We start from the raw sequence: 23,821 nt of genomic DNA on the forward strand, positions 1-23,821 counted from the left end.
GCATGAAGCACAGCCAGTGTTTAACAGTACTAAGTTAAAGGTGTGATGTTTAAGACACAGGAAATCTTTCCAAAGTGAAAAGAATTTTCAAGGGGAGCCTGGGGGAGAGATATTCATGTCAAGATTTGGCTGTAAAATATGGTTAGTGCCATTTGTTCTTATGGCAGCTGCTCTGGGATGTATAACCTCCAGAGGTAGCCATGACCTGAGGCTGATTCCTGATCCTGGAAGCAGCAGTGCCATGCAATGTGTTAGAGTGCCAGAATCATTTCCCTCTTGTAATGAGGCCTGCCATTCAAGGACAGACATAGCTTGCTCTTGCCCAGCTTGTGAATCCAGCTAGATCACCAGCCCACAGCTGAAAAAAGGATCTGCACGTAGGAGGGAAGGAAATCAGCTGCACATATTCACATTCCAAAAGTGAGAATGAGCACAGCAATGCTTTTTGGCAAAGCTTTGGTCACAGCTTGGGGTGTTGAAGCCAGTTTGCTCCATGTTAACCTGCACCTGCAATCAGCTGGATACATACCCATCTCCTCCAAGAGGAGAAGGCAGGATGGCATTGGCACTTTCACACCTCACAGCTGACAAAGTCATCTAGAGCAAAGATAGCTCAGATTTTGCTCCAGTGTGTGAAGTTTGCCCTCTGAATGTTGTGATTTTCCTCTAGCTAGTCTTAGAGATAAGAAAACACAGCTGAGTCTTACCCAGGCCTGAAGAGGCTGGAGCACATCAGCTGCTTGCCATATTGCTGGGACACCTGTGGCATTTGCTTTGAAATCTAAATGCAGGCTGTTCACCTGTACTGCCAAGTGCAACAGAAGCTTCCTTCTGGCTGGCAGGGTGGTATTAATTGAAGGAGAACACCATCTGTGAAGCCCTGGAGAGCAGCAGTCAGAAGAAACAGGCAGAGAGGTCAGCAGGAATAGTCTTGCTCTCACCTGGGGGCCCTGCCACCTGCATCTATAACCCATCATTTCTAATTAGCAGATGTGCCTTGGGGAAAGCTGCTCCTGTTTGCTTTCCTGAAGATGCTATTCTCACCAAGAGATGTTGTTTTTGCTGAGCCCTGTCAGTTCATTTTGTGAGCTTTCACAGGCATTTGGGGTGGGAATGGTCTTGGCAGCCCAATAACTAAGGAGTCCTGTTCCTCCCTGCTGCAGACTGCCCCTTGTATTTCCCCTTTCTCCTCAGATGGTTGGAGGTTTTTCACCCTTTCAAAAGCTTTGTGTTTCCCCATCTCACCAAGCACATCTCAGCACTGCTTAATTCTCCTAAGGCTTCTCAGGCCCCCTTATTTGCCCCCCAGAAGACAAGTTAAGGACTGGAACATTTTCAATCAAGTGCTTGGAAAGCAAACCTTTAGAGGCAAGTCATAGGTGCAGGAGGATGTTATTTAGTGTATTTAGTTGTTTGTTCTTCCTTCTCTCTCTTCCTTCTGTCTGTCTGTTCTCTTATCCTTAATCCTTCTGCCCAAGCTCTTCTTGCCTTTCAGAACATTCAGGGATGCCCCTTGTTTTTTGGCAGTGGTTGACACCAGCTGATGTCTGGTACTATCCAGAGAGCTCTGACCCTTGGGCCAGTTCCTGAATACAATTGTTTTTAACCTGTTTTAATCTGTTTAGATCCCCTGAATAAAAAATGGCAGATATAATTACCTAACCAGTACTAGGAAACTGTTAAGGTGTTTTGATTTAGGGTTTCTTTTTTTTGTTTGCATAATTCCCACACTTGCTTGAAACTAGCTTGTAGGCTTTATTTACAAGACCAGAGCAGCTGAAATGAAGGCCTGTTTAATGAGCAGAAAAATATATTTGCATCTTGCTTTGTGTTGACATTGAGCATCATTTGTTTCTGCATTGTCACATACACTCTTTTATTATTAATCTGTAAGCTGTAACTGTACAGCTGCAAATGAGATTTAAAAAAAAACCCCACAAAGCACAACTTTTTTCCCTTCTTCCCTCCCTCCCTCCCTATAAAACATGAGAGCTAGCTGCTTAACCATGTGAAGCACAGATTTTGTGTGGGATTCCAAACACCTCAGAGATAACTGTCAGAGATAATTTTGCCCCATAATTTAATTCAGTGGCTGGTGGTTTGCATTTACAGGTAGATGAGAGCATCCAGCCATCAGGTGTTTGCATCACTAGAATTAAATGCCTACTAGTTTATCTGCTCAGGAGATAAATATTTATATACACATCCCTGTGTACAGACCACGTGGCAATCTTTGAAGTGCTCATTGGCTTCCTTTGAAGCCAGTTGTTGCATTTCTCTTTTCTGTTTGTTCTCCACTAAAAGGAGTGTTAGTGTTTTTATGCCGGCTGGAGCTCCTCTGTACAAGGATAACAAATGAGTTATGTGACCTGACATCCTCCCTGGGACTGTGCTTACAACAAAGCAAGCCAGTGGCATTTTAAAGTAGCTGGTTAGATACTCTGTTTATCAGAATCACTAGGAAATGTCTCTGGTATTTTGCACCTTCTCTTAATTGTCTGGGAGGTGGAAAAATCGTCGGTCAAAAACTTAGGGTGGGGGTGTTGGAGCTAGATGATCTTTAGGATCCCTCCCCAAACTATGCTATGATTCTATGAGCCCAGGACCCAAAGGACACATGTTCAGAAAGCTTTCTGTGTCCCTGTGCTCTCCAATAGCTTCAAGTGGTTGGGTCTGCTGCAGGCTTTTGGAAAGAAGAGCTGAGCTCTAAACCTTTGAGAGCAGCTGCTGCAGGTGGAAGTTTCTGGGCGCGCTTTGGAATTGACATCTGGATTTTCCTCTTCCTGCCCTGCTGCTGGGAGGTGCTGAGGAGGCATTGCCCAGAGCAGCAGGGGCTCTCTGAGCACCCCTGCTGCTGAAAACATGGAATAAACCAGAATTTGGAGGGCATGTCCAGAGGAAAACTGGAGGAAGGGGCAGGGAGCTGGTCCAGCCTTGGCTGTGCTCAACCAGTGTGGCTGAGGGCACTGGAGGGACTGTCACCCAGCATCCCCAAAACCCTGGTGAGGAGGTTTGGGATGATGCTGTGTTTCTGCAAAATACTTTGATCCAACACTCTATATAACCAGGAATTTTGTTTTGGCAAGAAGGCAGCTCTTTTCCCCACATTTCACAGATTTCTAGTTTCTGGAGATTTCACATTTTTGCTGCTATCAACCAGCACCCACTGAAACTGATTGGTGTGGTATTGTCCACAAGGGTCCCAGGATGAGGGAAGAGATGAGAAAGTTGACTCCATGTATCAGAAGGCTTGATTTATTATTTTATGATAGGTAATATATTAAAACTATACTAAAAGAATAGAGGAAAGGATTTCACTACAATGCTAAGCTAAGAATAGAAAAGGAATGAATAACAAAGTCTTGTCTCTGACCGAGACAGTCTGGGCAGGTGATCTGTGATTGGCTCTTAATTGGAAACAGCCAGATGAGACCAATCCCAGATTCCCCCTGTTTCATTCCACAGCAGCAGATAAGAATTGTTTACAGTTTGTTCCTGAGGCCTCTCAGCTTCTCAGGAGGGGAAAAATCCTAAGGAAAGGATTTTTCATAAAACATGTCGGTGACAATTGGCCCACTAGCAGCCCTTGGCAAAATTTTTGAAATAAATCCACTTTTTTGAGGCCTGATATTCAAATCACTGCCGTGCTCCCCTTGGGATGGATGGCCTTTTGTTATAAGCCCTGCTCTGTCAGAGGAAATCTGCTTTCACATGGCCACAGCAGCAGGGATCCAAGGACTGGACTGTGGGGATGAATGTCAAAGAGCATTGCTACCCTGGGGAGGCCATTCTGTGCACAGAAAGGGATCCATGGCATGTGATCCAGTTTTTATCATCTCCTTCAGCCATTTGCACCTTTCTTTCATATGTGGGCTGTGGAAAGAGCTGCATTAATTCAGGGTTTGTAAATCAGAGGACAGGCAGAAATAAAATGGGTCTGAGCTTTTAGGCTTGCTGTGGTAAATATGGCATGAGATGAAGAGTAGATAAACTGAATTTAGAGAACTTAAATTTGGGTTCATTTTCATTTTACTTTCTGTTGTACATTAATGGTTACACTGTTAAGCTTTCACTTAGAGTATGAATTGCTTTCTGGTAAGGAAATGAAACTTAAGTGAAAAATTCTTCTGATAGGAAATATACAGAAGGATAAGCAGGATCTTTTTACCTATTAGTACTACTAGTATTAATTAGGACTTTTACTATCATTAATTATTACTGCTGTATAGTCCAGTCTCTAAACTTAAACTGGAAATACCATGCAAAATGCCCTCAGTTCTCTTTATCCAAGGAATGCACAGCCTAAATTCCATGGTTTTGCATGCTCATCAGCCTAATTGAGGCATCCCTTTCATGGACTGCCAACACAGTGGCACCACTGTCTGATGCATGGATTCTCTGTGACCAACCAGCTCCCTCCAGCTCTGCTGATTAAAAAATAGCTTGCTTGCCTCTGCCAGAAGCACTTGTGTCATCAATGACCAGTACACACATTCTGAAATGCTTCCTGCTGGCTCATCAGAAGCAGTTCCTTCTCGTTCCTCCCTCCACGAAAATGTCTGACAAAATTGAAAAACACTCATGTCCTTTTAAATTGAGGGGGGGGTTTTCACTTTCCTTTTAATTTTTTAACAGCAGTCTGGTGGCTTCAGTTGAAAGCTTTGGCAAGAGCCAGCAACATTTCTCTGGAAATCTTGGGCTTCACAGGATACATTTGTATGACTCTCTGAAAACATGACATTTCCCATTATACTGTCTGTTCTTTCAAACCAGGAAAAACAAAGCATCACTTGATTCAGGAGAGGGTTTTATCAGAAATACTCTCATGGACTGCACACGTGCCTTTGCAGTGGGTTCCCTGCACAGCAGGGCCACCCCCTGCCTGCAGAATGCAGGAGCTGCAGTGGCTTTGTCACAGTGCCAGGGCTTCTGCCAGTCCCCAGCCCCAGCTGGGCACAACACCTCCAAATTATGGCAGGTTTCATCAGGCTGGGGGTCAGGGCTTGGGTCCCTCATGAGATTTTCCTCAACACTGTCACAGATAAACAGAGTGACTTGAAACACCCCTTTATGGCACAAGGATTGTTCATTCCCTACCACCCCAGATAATCTCAACACCTGTTAAGTGAAGTGCCACAGGCTTTTTGGACTTAAAGCACATCTCATGCATGGACCTCTTTTTGGTGCTTGGATCAAAATAACGAGGCAGCTAAGTTGGGAAGAGCCAGATTTGCTATGAGCTATAAACTTTCTAGGCAAAAGTATCATTTAAAATAGGTTCTGTGTGAAGAGAGCCATGCAAGGTGTTTGTTTCCTGTATTTTCTTAGATACATAAGCATCCTCTGCACAGTTGTGAAAGAAATTTGTTTGGTGTCTTTGGATTGTCAGATTGATGTATTTCAGTGCACTGAAGTGTAGTAAAAAATGGAACCTGTACAACTATGAGCCATCTAGACTTTTGAGCCTACTCAGGAAATCAAGATATGTATCTGAAAAATATTTCTATATATTTAAAGAAATACAATAAAGCTTGTTTTTAAGATGGTGAAATTTGCTATTTTCAGTGCCCAACAAAACCAAGATTCAAGGCCAGTGACTTAATGCCAGGTGACACCTCTCCTAATCCTTTATGGCTTAATCCTTCAGTTTTATCTGTGACTCTGAGGGAATGTCTGTCAGGGCTGAAGTCACTTGCATCAGGAGATTAGCACTTCTGCATTCTTCTTGAAAGCTTCAGTAGCTCCCATGAAAGTAAGAGTTGCCAAGGTGTCTGTGGAGACTGTGGGCAGTGACAATCCTTACACCAGCAAACAAATTCCTGCAGACCTGGCCCATGTGCACACCTGCTACCTCTAATTCTCACCCTTGTGCTGTGTGTGGCTAAAGCTTTCTATTCAAAAAGAGGAGGGGAAATGTTGCTGCTTTTTGGCACAAGGCTGGAACCACTATGTCAGGGTTTTTTTGGTTTTTTTTTTTTTAATACTAAGCTCAAAGTACTTGATATATATATAATGGAAAGGCTCTAGGCAACTGCAAGGTCCTAAGCTAAGAAGGTCTTATGAATAAATTGTAAAGCATAGTCTGAATCCAGCAATCTGAAGAATTTAGCTGGAGGAGGTGTTTTTAGTGTGTGTGTGTGTGTCATCCTGCTTTGGCAGACTTCTGTCTGCCACTGTCAGCTGCTAATACAATGATTCTCCTCTGGTTTAATTGGCAGAGGTCTTGACTTTGGTGCAAAGGTTGCAAATACAAGTCCTTGTGTTTTCTGGCACCCTGGAGGAGGGAGCTGGCATCCCAGGAAGGGCTGAGTACTCCAACATGCCAGCCTGGAATTCAGTGTTTTCTGTGGCTTGTGGTATTTCTGAGTGTCCCACAGCCCTGGCTGCTGCATCCTGGACAATTCTTTGTAAGGAAAGAGCTCATCAATTACACAAAGAGGATTTGAGGAGGTGTTAGTTTCAAGGAAAATTATAGTTATCTTTTTAGACTCAAGTCTGCCAGTTTTCGTGACAGACCCCAGTTTTATTAGGAGTTCTACAAATTCTGTAGAGGGAAAAAGAATGGAAAAGCCAGGTTGTTGGTTATAATGTCACTGAGCTTTCTCAGCACAGATTGAGGAGGTGGTGTTATCCTTAGTGCAGGGAGGATTGGCATGGATTTTTAAAGTCCATGTTTAGGATTCAAAATAGGTGCCCTGAATTTCAAAAATGCTGAGCACACCCAAAACACTTTAGGAAGTGAGCCCCCTTTGAAGCCAGATGGAGCTGCTGGAAGCTTGAAACTTTTGGAAAAAGGGATCCAAACTCCCTTTTAAAGTGCTCCTAACGTTAGTCAGCTGTTGTTGAAAATGCTGACCTGTGTGTGCTGGCATCTGGAACAACCTCTGTGTTAAAAGATAGTTTGATGGATAGAGGGGATATGATCTCCAGTGCTACAGGGGAAAATCCTGCATTTTTTTGAAACATACTGAGACAGTCTTGTCCTCCTCTTTTTCCCCCTCTTTTTTTTTCCTTAAAGACTTTTGTTCAGACTCTGTGTTATATGGTTTTGGCCTCCAGTTTCTATTTGGTACCTTGGGGTATAGCAGAATTTTGTGAAATTGTCAATAATATGGAGCAAAGGCAGGATGGTTGAGGAAAAACATGCCTCAGCTTTCAAAAAAATTGCTCCAGTTTTTACCCAATGTCACAGTAATGACCTAGACAGAAGCCAGCCTTGGTCTAACTTGCTGTTTGAATTTACTATCTTTTTGAAACAAGTAGGTGTCTGAGGGATGTGAAACCTTGTGTAAATTTCTGCTGCCTTGTTCTCCTGCTTGTAAAGATGCCAAGAGTGACCAGTAACAGCAGGGTGGGCTTCTTCAAACAGTGGGAATGAGGCTGTGTGAGGGGAAGTGTTGTTTGGGATAAAGTGCTTGGGGATACAAAGTGCATGGCCCCTGCACCTGAACTGAGCAGAAAATCTCCTAAATCTCAGGACCTGGGTGTCAGCAGTGATAGAGGTCAGAGCTGATGACCCTGACTGAAGACTTCTCCATAGCAATGTGTTGTAGTTCTGATGCATGTTACCAGCTTTTTGCCTACCTGCTGCTACTGAGTGCTTGCACAGGGTTGGAGAAGAAGAAAAGCTGCCTCTCTGAAGTGTCCTGCAACCAGAAAGCTGTTTCTGGTGGTGCCTGCTGAACTGCTTTTTTTGGGTGACACTGAAAAACACAGTGGCTTTTCTCTTGCAGTTATGTCTGTGCTCAGTAGTGATCAGGAGCTGAACCAAAGCACTTGTGAGTTTCACAAACAGCAGGGGGAAAAATGACAGAATGAGAAAGAGAGGTAAATAATCATACAATCTCTGCTCCTTTCACTTGTCATAATGCTACTGAGCATGCTGTCTGCCTTGTTTGTAGGCAGGGATGGAGCATAAGTGCTTTGGAAGCCATTCAGGACAGGGGATCTACCAGTCTGATCACAACCAGGCAACATTTTAGTTGTGTTAACAGCCAGAGGGATGAGATGAAATTTTCTGGGTGCTCCATTTCAAACCTTCTATGCTGCAGGCTTCTCTGATGAGGGGTTTCATGAAAAGAGCATCTGGAAAACAATGACATGGCCTTTTACACATTTTCCAGAATTAAAAAAAAGAAAACCAATCAAAAAGGCTTTTCTTAAAGCAATGTAAATGTCTTGATTCTTGCATTCATCAGGAACCTGCTGTGTGCAGGTTTATGCTGTTTTTAGAGAGAGACAAAATACACAAAGTGCTCCTGTTGGACATGAGTGATTTTAGATGTGCCATGGAAAAATTTGTATGGATCTTATGGACTGTATTGCTGAGCAGCAATCCTCACCAGCCTCCCATTCCCACCTTTGGAGAATGGTGGCCACAATGGGATTTTTCTTACAGTATGTTTAATAAAAGGCTGGAAGGGGGATAGGGATGAGCAGATCTTAGACACTTTTAAAATGCATTTTTTAAAAGTTGCCATTCAGCTTGTGCTGGGAATAAAAGTGGCTGGGAGCAGCAGGATGCCTTTAGGTGCATTTGTGTGCACAAACACAGAGAGCTGAGCTGACACACGCTGCACTGGAGGGAAAGGGAGGTTCATCTCTCTTTGTCACTCTGGAAAACAAAGCCAAAACGCCAAAAAGGAGGGCACACACTCCAATTAACAATGAAGGGGCTGCAGCACAAATCCAGAATGATGCTCACTCACTGCCTGGGAAAGCCCAGCAAAGCTGGCACCATAACCAGATTACTTTGAAATCTGCATCCTGGAGTTTTCTTTCATCTCTGTGGAGCACAGTTGCTGGGGACAGGGTGCTGGTTGATGGAGGTGTAGTATTCCTGATATAACAGATGGAGCTGTTTGTTATTTACTGAGCCAGGCTGAACAGCAAGAGCCATGGTGGTGGCAGTGCCATTCCTGCAGACTCAGAACTGTCAGGCTTGAGCTGCCCATTCCAGAAGGACAGCAAGGGAGCAAACTGCCCTCCAGCTCAAACATGAATGAAGTACAGATGGAAAAGGATTGCTGGGTTTTTTCCTTAGCTCCCCAAGAGCAGCAGGTTGGGTGCTTACACCTGTAAAGCCATGCAAGACAGCACAAATATTTGGTGGGGTAGAATCCAGTCTGATTAAAAGGGTCAGTCATCCCAGATGGATATCAAACAGGAGTCAGAGAGAATCCTTGTATCACAGACAGCTTCTGTTTCTAAAGGAGGCAGCATTCATAATGTTACTAAAATACAGCAGTAAACAAAGTACATGAGGGTTTGACAGTCACATTAGCAAAGTGCTACAATGAAATGACTGGAAAGAAGGAAACACCAACTCTGGCTATTCACAGAGCAAGATTTGACAGATAAGATAATGCAGCTGTTGGTCAGAAGAGCTTTGTCTGTTTTTTGGTTTGGTTTTTTTGTTCTGTTTTTTTTTTTTTTTTTGTTTTGGTTTTTTTTTTTTTTGGTTGGTTTGGTTTGGTTACTGCAGATGAAAAATAGTGCACTCCAATTTTAAACAAAGAAATTTGGAGTTACTCTTTTTTAACGTGCCTGACTCTCTCAGAGTCCTGTGATTAGGGGAAGCATATTTACAGCTAAACTCAAAACAACAGTGGGTATGAATTGGGGAAACCTGGATTGCCCAGTATAGCTCTAACATGGTTTTCCTATTGCAAAATAACAGAGGTGATTTTTTCAAAGTGTATAGCACAAGTAGAAGAAACTCCTTTATGAATAATTTACAGCTGATGAATTTCTTCAGGTTGCACATTGTCTGTGGGCAGGATAGTATTTTATTTGATTTTTATTTCCTGCAGCAACACCCAGAATTGCAGAGTAGATTAGCTGTGGGAATAATGGCATTGCCATTTTGCCTGTAAAAATAGTAGTTTTCAGGATTGTTGTAGGATTGACAACAAATATTTTCTCCTTCAAACCTTCAGAATTATCTTAGGGCCCAGATTTCCCACTTATGACAAGACTTCTGTAACTGGGGACTTTTTAAAGGTTTAAGCCACCATGGAGTATGTGGTTACACTGACAGAATAATTTACACATGCAACTGGCTCTTGTGTTTGTCTCAAAGGGGCTCTCTGGCATTCTTTACAAGCTAGAAACCAACAGCAGGAGCTCAGGTTCCTGGTCCAGAGCCCACTTGACATCCCTGACCCACACCCAATGCCAAGGCTGGTCTAGAGGGCTCTGCCAGGAGAACCCCCCTGAGACTCACCAGGGAGAAATGAGCATCCTTAAGGTAGGCAGCTCAGAGCAGAAACTCTTGGGAGTTCTTGGGCTGTTACAGCTTCTAAGCCTGCATTGTTGCCTGCTTTTGTTGCTGGAAATAGATGTAAACCTTGTGCAAAGGGAGAAGGAGGATGATGAGGAAGACAAGGGTTACACTTTCTACTTGCTAGAATGTACTGGGGATTTGTAAAATTTGTATTTGGGCAATTTTAAAATCAATGCTGAGGTACCAAGAGCTGCCACAAGGGCTTCATGTTAGTCTTGTAAACAGTACTTGAACTTAGAGGGGGGAAAAAAAATCATCTCTAGAGAAAATGGTGTGTGAAGTGTAAGCACATGGAACAAGTGGCTATTGAGGGGAAAAAAGAAGAGTTTAAATAGGTTTACAGAGATTTCTGTCTTCCTGGTATGTCCTTGGGAGCCCTGCTTGGCCATGCCAGCAGCCCATTGTTTCTGAGTGCTGGGCTGGTTGTGCAGGCACTGCCAGAGGGTCCAGGTAATGAGCTCTGGCAGGAGCACAGTTGGAAATGGGAATTGGTATTGGAAGCAGTATCTCCCGGGCTCCCTCCCCTTCAGGAGCCCTCAGCTCCTGCAAGAAGGCCTGAAACCCTTTGCTTGTTTGTGGTTTAACCTGAAAGAATTAAATCGAGGGAGAGGCCTCGTGAATAAATTGGTTGTCAAGGCAGTTGCTGGTATTGATCAAATTCTGCTGTTTATATGAATTGGGCTGATCTCAGAGTGAACTTGGACTGACTGCACAGCAGGGGAGCTCTTTTGGATAATACCCTTTCCACATGCATGGCAGTAGAGTGAATGTTCCTGTGTCCATCCCGTAGTAATAACGACGGAAGAAATTAAATTTATATTAACTGAATTTGTAAATCTCCCCCAAAAAATGAGATGGTAAACTGTGAAAACCTCCTCCCAAGATTTGCAGTGGTGCTCAGCTTAGTAAAAGTTTCAAATATTTTCTGCCTGGTTTGCCCCTGGACACTGTTTCCCACTATTATTTTCTTGCTGACAATATCCAACAATAAACTCCCAGTGTAAAAACCACTGCTATTGCAACAACCCCTCCTAGAAAGGCCATCACAGCAAGCAGAGAGGAAACTAAATTCTCCATTATACCATTGGTTTGCAGATAAAATTAGAAGGGAAAGTGGCTGAAATTTTCAGTAGCAGATACATTTTAATGTAGTAAATGTAGTAAATGTAAATGCAGTACACTCCAGTGGACTTAAAACCCCCACTTCAGAATTCCACAGGAGAAAGAAGGAGGTTTTTGAGAGACAGTGAAGGTTTCATCTGTGTTGTTGAAGGGGGAAATGATTTCAGTTTATGAATGAAATGTTTCTGCAATATGTGAGTCCTTACCACACTCTGCTCTCTCATTATGACCACCCAAATGCCTGGATCCCTGAAATCCTGGAGTTCAATCACAGTATGAGTGCAACAGGCTTTACAGCAGCCACAGGAGCAGAGAAGTAGCATGATGGAATGTAAATAAAAATTGGCTTCTTAGCCAGTGGCAGATTAGTAGAACTCTGTCTAAAACAGCAAATTCTTCTTTTTTTTTTTCCCTTTTCAAATATTGTTAGGAGCTTGCATCTAAGCTTCCAGGCAAGCCTGAGGCAGAAGAGATAAAAATATTGAGTTACAGTGATAAAATGCATTTTCCTCCATTCATATTCTAGTTTGTGTCTGGCTACCTGGTGTATTTGAACACTTCACTGTATTTATTTTCTTTCTGCTGGCTATAGAAACTTTATAACTGTGATTAAGTCCCCATCATTACGCTTCATTTTGTGAGCAGAGGGGATTCTTTACAAGTGATGAGGAAAGAATGGTGGGGAGGCAGAAGGACACACCACGATGTGATTTTAACAATCCCAGTTAAAAAAGAATTTGAATTTATTTGCTATAAATATTCAGGCAATTATTTTCAAACCATGTTCTCCCCAAATCCTCTGTCCTCTTCTGTCGTGGGTGCCACTACACAACAGTGAGTGGAGTCTACAAGGGTAAGAGCTTGCCAGAAGGAAAAATAAAAAGCCAGGCATGAAGAGTCTGAGAATTAGATGTTAATTGGGTACTGTTAGCATTGATTTTTCTCCTTCTTTGGCTTATATTATAGGGATACAAGAGCAAGAGGAAACTTCCATGGAGCCTGTGAAAATTGACCTTGCAAGTCAAGCAGCAGATGTTTCAAATAAGGACGGTATGTTGTTCTGTTATTCTCAATTAATTTTTTAGGGAAATGGCTGCAATCTGACAAAGAGAGTGTTTAGATTGGACATTAGTGAGGAATTGTTCACTCTGAGGGTAGGGAGGCAGTGGAACAGGTTGTCCAGAGAGCTGTGGATGCCCCATTCCTGGAAGTGTTGAAGGCCAGGCTGGTGGGGGCTTGGAACAGCCTGGTGTGGTGGAAGGTGTCCTTGCCCAAGGCAGGGGACTACAACTGCATGGTCCTTAAAGTCTGCTCCAAGCAAAACCATTCTGAGACTCTCCACATAGTCCTGAAGCTGATGCCTAGCATTGCCTGTCTGGAGTTTGTTTATATGTTTCCTCCTAAAACATTGAGTTATACTTGCAGTCTCTTCAGCTGCGTCATTTTGAGAGTTTACACCATCTCTACTGTCTTGGGAGTCCAGTGGAAGTGACTTTCAGCACTGTAGCCCTGCTTTTTAATTTGATTGGGTTCCTGTGTTCAGTTGGCATGTCCTACACTGCCTGCCTTTTAACTAAAGAATATTTTAGACCCACTGTAATGTTGGTCTTGGTATAGAACTGGTCAAGAGGTTGGGGGTCTAATTGCAGTCAGAGAATTATTTCTGAACATTTTTGTGCCCAGCTCCATCAAGGGGGAGGTGTTTGGCAGTATAACCACTCTGAACTTGTATTAATCCCATTCTTGGGATTCCCTTTCTTCCTCCTTCAGTATCCATACAGTTCTCTCACTAGGACTTTAGCTGTTAATAAAATAACCACTATTTAGTTGACCCAACAGCAGTTCCAGTCAGGTTTGTGACATAATCAACCCACAGTTCCTGACTTGGAAATTATATTCATCCAACATTGATCTTGGTGAGCCAATGACCCATCTGTGTGGCAAATCCCAGCAAGGGCTGAGTACTGGGATGCTGCTCAAATCTGCAACTGTGCACCATCCTGGTAAAAAATAATAATAATAATTTACTTCCTTGATTCATCCTGTGTGTGAAGAAATGATGGTGGGAATCAGCATATTGGAGCTTAGGCTTTGGTGAGGCTTTCTTCACTCATCTTGGTCAGCTCTCAGAGGGTTTTGTTGGGTTTCACACAGAGGGGCTTTTTTACTGCCCCAACCAGCAGTGGGTTTGGGACTGGGGGTACAATCCTCATTTTATACCCCTAGACTCTCTCTGTAGTGAAGGCTGTTTTTTAACTCTTTCTTTCACCTCCTCAACACTGACATAATACAAATTGAAGGGAGACTTTTATACACCTCAGAGACAAACCAATTATACTGGTTTTGCTATGAGTTACACAGAGAATCTGATGCTGATTTCCTTTCTCTGCTGTCAGATTGTGCTGCAGCATTTGAACTGGTGACTGATTAGATACTGGCCTGTAAAGAAGTTTGCAAGCACAGGAAGAGCAAGTGTGCATAGTGAAGTTTTCTTTATTAAAAATGCTGGAGATCATGCTGTTACTGGTAGAAGTGCAGAATAAAGCCAAAGCAACCTTCTTGGCTCATTCTTTGAACAAACCCAAAAGTCAAAGCACATTAAAACATTTGAATTGTGAATCCATGGGATACTTTGGGCTACTTAGTGAAAACAAATCCACATTTACTGAAGGATATCTCAAGGGATTTCTGGCTGGGAAGGAAAGTGATTGCATAACTTTTCAACATGACAGGACAGCAGGACCAGCTAGCAGTTTCTGAAATGAGGATCTTGATAGGTTTCTCTGTTTCAAATCTTGCTTATCTTGTAACATCTTCTACATATGACTCATCTTGTACCTTTCTTTTCTTTGAACTTGCTAAGTTACGTGAAAGAACAGGAAAAGAGTGTTTGCTTAGGCTGCCAAAAAGTACTTCACTTGTCAGAGAAGTTTTTGTTTCTAGGCACCTTAAATTGCTACTAGGATTATGGTACAGGGTGGTTTTCCTTGTGGACATGTACTGCATGTTTAAAAAAAACAGAGGAAGGATCAAACTCATTCCCTTTAACAGTAATTTTTATGTAAATTCCCCATTTTTTTCCTCTGGTCCCCTTCTTTCTGCCCCAGGAGATCTCATTGCTTCACAGCTGAGAGCACAAGCATGTATCACTGCATCCCCCTTGGCAGCTCAGCCCTTGTGCTTTAATTCCATGTTCAGCAGCACAGTGGAAAGTGCATTAGAGATGCAGAGAGTTTAGACAGCTTAGGTGGATCTCAGTATTGGTTCATCCAGTGGGCAGGTCCATGAGAGTGATATATTTGAGAAATTACTATTATTTGAGGCCTGGGATTGATTCTCCATCAGGAAAACTGTCAGAAGGTGCATCTGCAGCCTGGATTAGGGCTGTGTACACAGACACATATTTGTGCTGCCCATTTCCATCAGCCATCACAGCTAGGACCCTTGTATATTAAATTTCTTGTGCCCAGGACAGATTTGCTGATTAGTTTTTATTAATGAAGTCAAAACCCACCTTTGGTGATTGGGTTCTTAGAGGGTATTTCCCTGACAGCATCCTTCTTCTTCCTCCTTTCCTTTCCTTTCCGTTTCCTTTCCTTTCCTTTCCTTTCCTCTCCTTTCCTTTCCTTTCCTTTCCTTTCCTTTCCTTTCCTTTCCTTTCCTTTCCTTTCTTTCCTTTCCTTTCCCTTTCCTTTCCTTTCCTTTCCTTTCCTTTGTCCTTCCCTTCCTCCCTCCCTCCCTTCCCTTCCCTTCCCTTCCCTTCCCTCCCTTCCCTTCCCTTCCCTTCCCTTCCCTTCCCTTCCCTTCCCTTCCCTTCCCTTCCCTTCCCTTCCCTTCCCTTCCCTTCCCTCCCTTCCGTTCCCTTCCCTTCCCTTCCCTTCCCTTCCCTTCCCTTCCCTTCCCTTCCCTTCCCTTCCCTTCCCTTCCCTTCCCTTCCCTTCCCTTCCCTTCCCTTCCCTTCCCTTCCCTTCCCTTCCCTTCTCCTTCCCTTCCCTTCCCGTCCCTTCCCTTCCCTTCCCTTCCCTTCCCTTCCCTTCCCTTCCCTTCCCTTCCCTTGCCCTTCCCTTCCCTTCCCTTCCCTTCCCTTCCCTTCCCTTCCCTTCCCTTCCCTTCCCTTCCCTTCCCTTCCCGTCCCTTCCCTTCCCTTCCCTTCCCTTCCCCTTCCCTTCCCTTCCCTTCCTTCCCTTCCCTTCCCTTCCCTTCCCTTCCCTTCCCTTCCCTTCCCTTCCCTTCCCTTCCCTTCCCTTCCCTTCCCTTCCCTTTCCCTTTTTTTCCTTTCCTTCTTCCACCTCTAGAGATTACTAAGGCAATTTTTATTTTCCAGCTTGTATTAGTCAGATCAAACTTTTCCCAGTGGGGTTGCTCCATCATCTTTTTTGTTTCAAGCCTGTGGAAAGCTCCATCCTGGTTTAAACCAACAGTAGCATTTTAGAGTCATCTGCTGTCCATTTCTATGGCATAATATCCTAGACTAAAGAAATGCACTAACTCTCTCTTAACTTGGCTCTCCAGTCTCCCATTTGCCATTGTCTTTGCCCATTTGTCTTCTCCTTCATCCTGTTAAGGTGGGAATTATTTTCTGGGTTATTTCTTCTCCTCTTGCAAGGAACTTTCTTGCTCTTGGGGGAGAAATCCCTTCCTGGTCATCACTTGAGAGCTGATAATTTTGGGCCCCAATGGGTCAAAATTTAAAAGAAATCAGACAGAGAATGTCCCCATCCATTGCACAGAGATGTCCATTTCTGGCACAAAAACCATCTGTGAAGGGGCAGAAGGAGGTGCAGGTAAAACTGAATTTAGGAGATGTGCATCCCTTTGCACTCCAGGTGCTTCTCAGAGTTGTTGGCTGATGTGGCACATAATGGGGAGGGGCAACCAGGCTGCTAAGGTGAGTTAGCAGTTTAAAACCTCTAAAAACCTTGCTTATCAGGGAGAAGCCCTACTTGGGCTTGTGATGTGACTGGATGTAGAACAGCCAGGGCTACAGGGTACCTGGGAGGAAGCAAGGACTGTGAATCCTTCCCACCATCCCTGGTGGCAGTTCTTCCTTGTGTTCTTGTGCTTCCCTGTTTTAGCTGTGTTCCAGCTAAACAGAGAGAACTGTGTGGCTGCCCTCTTGGTGGCAGATGTGGGGGCTCACTCAGTGTCTGCAGAAGCCCATCCATCCTTCAGTCAGACCTCCCTGTCCCCAGCAGAGCTCCTGCAAAGAGCTGGGCTCTGTCACAAGTACATAGGGAAAGGTTCACCTGGGATGCTGACAGAGCCTCACCACACCTTTCAAGTCCAGATTTATTTTGCAGGGGATTTCTTTAGAATGGGAGTGAAAGCTGATGGTATTTTCAACAAATACTGCCAGTGAAGCTGTCCAGCATGATGAGGCTGGGAGGGGATGCTGTTGTCAGTGTGCAGCAGCCTTCCTTCAGTGATTTTTTTATAAAGAATCCTGTCTTTTCTATGCAAATATTGCTAAAGAACACAAGCTTGCTGAATGTGATGTGCATCAGAGCTCTGTAATCAGGAGAAGATACTTTTCTTATTACTCATCACCTACATCCAGGAAGCCATTACAGTATCTTCTCTGCATATGGGTGATGAATAATTTACAAATAATTCATCAAAACTCTAGCAGGTACATTGAAATGATATTGATCCAGAAAAGACATCATACTGCCTGGCTGGAAGTAGCATCATTATTGATTTTGGGGTTTTTTCCTTCCTCTCTCCCATCTTAATTTCCAAATCCTCTACTCATGTTTGAGGTTTTTCCCTGTCACCTATGTCAAATGCCTCATAACCTACAGGTAAAGAAAGAAAAAATGGTTTTACTATAAATGGCTTCAAATTCAGTGCAGAACAAAAACTAGATATTGGTCTTAAAACTGCAGGTATTTATATTCAGCCTCGCTTCAACCAATCACACCTGCCATAGTTTAGATGACAATTTTGACAAACGTCATACTGAAATTAGTTTAAGCCTTCTATTTAATTTATTTTCTTTTTCTTTTTTTTTTTTTTTTTTAGTTTGTTGGGTTTTTTTGTAATTTTAAATGAAAATGAGGCTGGCTTTTAAATGGATCTTCCACTGACAAACTATTATTGTAGGAATATGGTGACATTGCCTCTGAATCCTCCCCTGGGTTTCAGCAATTTGCAGTTCAAGAACTTGTGGAAGCAGCATCTCTGCAACTGAGATGGCATCAAAAGTGTCTCAGCTTGACTCCTGTAATTTAGGGACATGGTTTAGTGGGACTTGGCAGTGTTAGGTTTTTGGCTGGACTCGGTGATCTTAAGGGTCTTTTCCAACCTAAATGATTCTGTTTTTCCATGGAAATGGATCTGTGTTCATCCTGTGGCTCAGCCTGAGTCCAGCCAGGGCCTTTGTCAGAAGCCAGTGTTTGAATCAGAGGGTCAAGGGTTGAATCTGAGGGTCAAACCACGTAGTCCAGCAAAACTCCAGATGATCTCTGGCAATAGCTGCATCTCTGTGGCCTGCAGAGAGAGATGAACCACTGACCTTGGGCTGGACTCCAAACTCACACTGGAGGGATGTGGACCAAAGAGCACATCTAGAGCCAGAGGCTTGCATTTCTAGTGATGCCAAAGCCTTCCTCCTTGCAGGACTGTTTGTCATAGTGTCCAGGGAACTCCAGGTTAGGATGGGTCCCCTAAGAGACCTATTTGATGACTTAAGGGATTTCTTAATGCCAGAAATGTCCCTTTTGGTTTAAAAGCAGTTATTACTCCACATGATAAACTTAATGAGTATCATTAATAGAGTTTAATGACCAGCTCATTTCTTTTTTCAGCTGAAATGATTAGTCAAGTTGAAAGTATAAATGAGCCAATGGAAACAGAGCAGAAAGCTTAAGGAACAGGTAAGACCTTCACAACTATTTTTTCTCCCCTATTTTCCATACAGTTTCTGTATGAAAACCTGCTTTGAAAGCACATGAATTAAAGTTAAAATTCACCAAATATTAAATAAAATACAAAAGGGAGAAGTAATTGTCTAATATGGCCTGTATTGCATCATAAAAAGGAAAAACTTTATTTGTCAAGCAAATATTATGGCAGCAGTCTGCAGCTGTAATGGGTGTAGGCAGTGCATGGTCTTAGACCATCAGAAGGCAAAACAGCACTGAGATAAGGAGAATAAGTGAGCAAACAATTTTTGGCATTGCTTTGGAAAATGACAGGCAATTTATGCTGGTTGGAACAAAGCTCAGTTCTGTATGAGCTGTGTTCTGGGAACAAAAGGTTCACATTTTAAGGGGTTTGTTGCCCTTGGCTCTCCAGTACCTGATGTTCCCTCAGCAATACCACTGAAAAGCAAGGCAAAGTCAGAGAGCTGCCTTCTGGAGCTCTGCTGCCTTCTGGAGCTTTTTTTGGCTTCCCACACTAAGTGACAGTGCTGTGGCTGGAGCACTGGTGGCTGCTGAGGAAGTGTTTTTCATGGGCACAAACAGCATTTCTTCTAGACCGAAATGAATAATGCTGTGGGCAGACAGGATTCCAAGGCTCCTCCCTAACAAAAAGAAGCAGGAGCCATTCCTCCCTCAGAGGTGGTTTTCAGTGCACACTGGTGTAAGGTTTTTGAGAAGCACCAATGTCATCAACAGCAACAAGCTGTGTTTACCCTTGTCACGGGGTTTCATGCAGCCCAAGAGCAAGGTGTGCAGTGGCAGCAGCTGTACAACAGGGATTTAAAACACAAGGTCTTATTATTGGACATGACTCTTGGTCCTTGTCAGCACACAGGGGATGTGCTGCTGTGCTGCTGGAGTGAGAAGCAGCCCTGATGGTGTCCCATTTAAAAAGTACTGAAGTAAAAATAGGATGCACCCTCAAAATATTAATTAAAATACAGCATCCATAACTCTTCCTGCCCCTCCCTTAGCTTCATGCTCGAACAAAGAAGAGCAAATAATGAAATCCTTAACTTTAAAATACATCAGTATGTTAATACCCTTCCTCTGTTTAAAAAAAGGTATTTGAATATTCCAGTTTTCATGTGGCCCTAAGGAAGCCTGTTTCTCCTGCTGCATTTTCCCATAGAAATTATTATCTGTGAATGCTTAGGGCTGGAGTAATGTTTGCTCATGAATTAGCAATCAATTAATAAATCTCTTCAGTTCCACTGTGGGGCCAGATCCTGGGCACACTGTCTTGCTCAGCAGTTCAATGGCATGCACAGGATTGGAAGCAGGCATTGAATTCATTGCAACTCGCTGTCAAAGTCATCCAAACTCCACTGCTGCTGTTTTAATTACTAGGAGCAATCCCCAGGGAGGATTGATCAGCCTGTTAAACCTCAGAGCATCTCACAAGGGTTGTTCTGGAGCGAAGGAGGTCCATCTGCTTCCTATTTTTAGTACTTTATTGTGTTGTTTGTCACCACAGCACCTGCCAGAGCTGGGGGTTGGTGGTGCTCTGGAAAACCAAGACACCCTGATGAGCACAGGTGATTTGCTCAGCCAGCAGTAGCTGTTATACATAAGCTGTGTCAAATAAAAAAAAATTGGGCAAAAAACAAAACCGTGGGCATCTGTTGCTGGAACCATGAGACTTGGGGGAGACAAGAGACCTGGCTTCTGTGCAGACATTTGAACATTTTTCTTTCCTTTTTTTCTCTGTGCTGCTGTGGTGAAGGAAGGATGCAGGAGAGGAGAGACCCAAGGAAACCCTGTGGGCAGGCGCTGACATCCTCCAGCATCATTCTTGGCCGACAAGAGCACACAGAGATGATCAGCGCGTTGGGAGGGGGGGAGCTTTTGGGGGAATGAGTCTTTGCTTTTTAGTTCTCCTTGTTCTTCATTGCATTTCATTCTGTAAGTCTGTTGGAAAGAACCATCACCTCCCAGGTCTAACAGTGTTTTGCAATCAACCCTGCATTCACAACAGTTTCTTCTGAAATGTCAGTCCCTCTCTATATTGGGTCTTTTTTCCTCCTGCATCACCATCAGTAGCCTGTTTCCAGGCCCACCCCTTTTCTAGCATCTTTATCTTCTTTCCCATGATCAGCCTATGCTGTGCCATGTCCTTACATGTGAGTAACACATGTGGCCTCAAACAGCCAGCACCCTAAATCCTGCTTTTTCCAGTTAGTTCTGCGCATCTCAAAACCAGTGCTGCAAGTATGACCTTTGGGCACAGGCAGGCAACAGACATTTCCTCAATGCTGGAAAGACTCTGCATTAGAGGCATCTTTAAATACAGCTCCCAGCTTTAACAGCTTCACACAGTAGCTTTTGTGAGCCCTCATTACATTTCCCACTGCATATGCATGGATTTTTCTTTTTTTTTTTTTTTTAAAGCAATTAACATTTATTTGGGTAAGAATGTCTCTCCATATGTCAATTGTTCTGCCAGTAAATGCTGCACTGAAATCTGTAGAAAAGGAACAAAAGGTTTTCATGTATATTTCCCAACTGTACTGTAACCAAAACTGATGGAAAATACACTGGATGGAAGAGCATGCAACCTGTGTCCCTAGTGGGATATGCTACAAACTGTATTTTAAAGTGCTGCTAAGAATAATTTGGTCATTTGAAGCACAGTAATTGATCCTAATTTGATAATTTTAAGAAAAACAATTGGTTCTGTACTCTTTTTTTTTTTTTTTTCACCCAAAATATTCCTGAATCACAGAATAAGTATTTAACATCTGGCCAGGGGAAAAAAAAGTGGAAAAAAAAAAAAAAGGTGAGACATATCTCAGACATATCTCTGTCCTGCTGTGATCTGGGTTCATCCCAGCTGGAGCAGTTTCAATGATAAATCCTGTGCTGGAGCAACAGCAAGTCAAGGCACCTAACACAGGCTGTGACAGTCAGTGGCTGTTGTTAATTCAGAAGGGTGTCAAGGAAAAACAAGGATTAGAAAGGAAAACAGGAAAAGCATCAGATGACACACACAGAGAGTGCAGCTCCTGGAAAGTACAGCTCCCCTCCACCTCCCCTTCTCTGTGGGGCTCCAGCATGTTTGCAGAGGTGGGATCAGAAGGGTCTTTCTGTGAGTCACACCCAGGTGTGACTGGTGCCAGAGGGGCTCTCAGGGAGCTTCTTCATCACCTGGACAACTCCAAGTTGGAACAATTACAGGAGTAAATAATCTAATGTTAGTCTATTAATTGGTTTGAGAATTTTGCTAAGATAGTCTATTGTAATGTAGCCTATTAATCTGTTTGAGAATTTTGCTAAGATTACCTGTATTTGGTAACTCCCATTCCTCTGGCTCTTCTTCTCTCCAAACACTCCTGAAGGGACTCCTTGTTCCCTTTGAGGTGCCTCTGATGCTCTCCTTTCCCAGCCTTGGGGTCATGCTTGGCAGAGTCTGTTGGGATGTGGACTCCTCTGCATGGTCCCTCTTGTTTCTGTGCATCTCTCACACTGTGTTGTTATGACTGGAACAGGCTGTGACAACAGGTAGGTAGGTCAGGAGTGGATAAATCCATCAGGAGCTGGTATAGCTGTGATGGCTTCAAGAGACCTTCCAGTCCCCTGAGTGCAGCTCTGCACCTCTTCTGACCGTGCTTCCCCATGGCCAGCATTAACATTAGCCATGAATCAGATGCCAGAACCTTCTTTCACCAACTTTGGCTTTAGCAAGGAGCCAAAGGGACAGCCCCACAGGAGGCTGGATGCTGAGCTGTGGTCATTCAGAAGGAGATAAAGATTCCTTAAATGTCCTGTGAAGACCAACTGGCAGTTAAAGAAAAAAAAATTAGCTGCAAAGATGCATCATATTAGACACTCTCTAGCCCCTGGCAGTAATTCCATTTTGCTTTTTATTTTATTTGCTTTTTCATTTTTATTTGGTAGACAATAGTCTTCGAAACAACCATTTGCCCAATGGTGTGTCAGCAAAGCATGAAGTCCAGAAAGTGTAAAAGCAAGGAAACCTATGAGCAGATTAAATCCTTACTGTGCTATTTGCAGCCTTGTTTATCTCTGTCCTCCTCTGGGTGGGTTTTGATTCGAGTTGTTGGCATTTTTCACTACTGATGAAGTGAGTACACTTGGGCAGCATGAGTTCTCAGCTGTGTTTATGACAGTGCAGTCTCTGATGTTCTTCTGGAGATGCAGAGAGGGAAGGAGCTGGTTTTGTAGAAGAGCAAATGTCAGATGGAGAATCTCCAGACTGGTATTTATGTCAAGGATTTTGATTTTAAACTCAAAATGTATTCCCAGCAGGTGGTGTAGAAGGAGTAGCAGCCTTTGGGTGCTGATTGATGTTTGCATTCAGTGTGAGAGGCTGTGCTGGATTGTTGTTCCTCCTGTGTCTGAAAGTGCTCATCCCTGCCATTAGGCACAATATTCCTCAGGCTGGTGACTGCTCCCATGATGACATCCAAAGGTGATACTGAGACATAGTCTGTAACAATGGGTCACTGCAGCTAATTGTCACTCTTTCTATAAAGCACTGAGAAAGCCTCTCTTTGAATTAACACTGTTCTGCTTTAGGACTTGAATTAAATTATATTAAAAAAAAAAAAAGAGTTTATATGCAGTGCATGCCAGCTTTGCTTTTAAAATTACAAAATTTAACAGAGTATGTGGATCTATTTTCTTGGGGAATAGGGATTTTTATCATATTGTTCATCCAGGATTTGCCTTACCCTGACATTTGTGATATAAGTTTTAAAAAATGTAAAAATTGAAAAAGGTAATTTTCTTGACCAAAAAAAAAAAAAATATGTTTTTACTTCAATGCAAAGAAATGTAGAATGTTGCTTGCAAAATGTCTTCTAATAGATGGTCTAGCAGTTATATGGGTTAACATATGCCTTCCTTGTTACTTTGTCATTGACATGCTGAACCTGAGTCTCGTTACTTTCCTTGTGACCTAAAGAAGCAATGCCTTCATAACTACCTTGTTAAAGCAAATAGTTAATAAAGCTTCTCCTGAAGACAAGGCAATGCCACCTGTGTCTTTATGCCCTCCTCACCCTGCCAGTGGTGCAGAGGTAATTCTGGTTGTCAGCAAAGGACATTTTGGTTTGGACGTACCCTCAGCAGTGCACCTTGTCATTTGGCAGATTCTTGTAACAACCAGATATCTCCTGGAAGGGGGGTGGGATTTTTGGAGGATCTTACAGCTCAGAGGGGAAAAGGCATCTTGACTGGTCCCAGTGCTGCACAAGAGATGTTACAAAACCTGTCCTGTTGCACTAAATCCCAGCATCTGTTATCTGTCAAAGAATACTCCATACATATGCAATCCACTGGTACAATAAAGAATTATGAATGCTAGATGTTATCTGTCCTTTCTACCATCATTCATTTTAAAAATTGATAGGTAGAGGATACTTCAAAGATCACAAAAGTGAGGTTTTTTTCTTTCATGACAGTGATGTAGGTGAAACTTTGTGTACCAACCTGGCCTTACTCTTCTCAGCCAAGGTTATAACGTCAA

At 43.1% G+C, this 23,821-nt stretch overlaps 1 protein-coding gene across 5 annotated transcripts in view; it reads left to right on the forward strand.

The window, feature by feature from the left end:
• MACROD2 (mono-ADP ribosylhydrolase 2) overlaps positions 1-23,320 on the forward strand; it is an 847,517-nt gene extending 824,197 nt beyond the window's left edge. For 2 of the 5 annotated variants that reach the window (XM_018918143.3, XM_018918141.3), the window contains exons 17-19: positions 12,374-12,457; positions 18,214-18,282; positions 20,057-23,320. In XM_018918143.3, the coding sequence (XP_018773688.1) occupies positions 12,374-12,457; positions 18,214-18,275 (146 nt within the window). In that variant the 3' untranslated portion in view covers positions 18,276-18,282; positions 20,057-23,320. The remainder of the gene's footprint in view (positions 1-12,373; positions 12,458-18,213; positions 18,283-20,056) is intronic. The other 3 variants (XM_018918142.3, XM_050973226.1, XM_050973227.1) reach the window with 3 other exon arrangements.
• Positions 23,321-23,821: the final 501 nt, after the last annotated feature.

This window comes from Serinus canaria, chromosome 3, assembly GCF_022539315.1.
Source record: "Serinus canaria isolate serCan28SL12 chromosome 3, serCan2020, whole genome shotgun sequence".
Lineage (NCBI taxonomy): Eukaryota > Metazoa > Chordata > Aves > Passeriformes > Fringillidae > Serinus > Serinus canaria.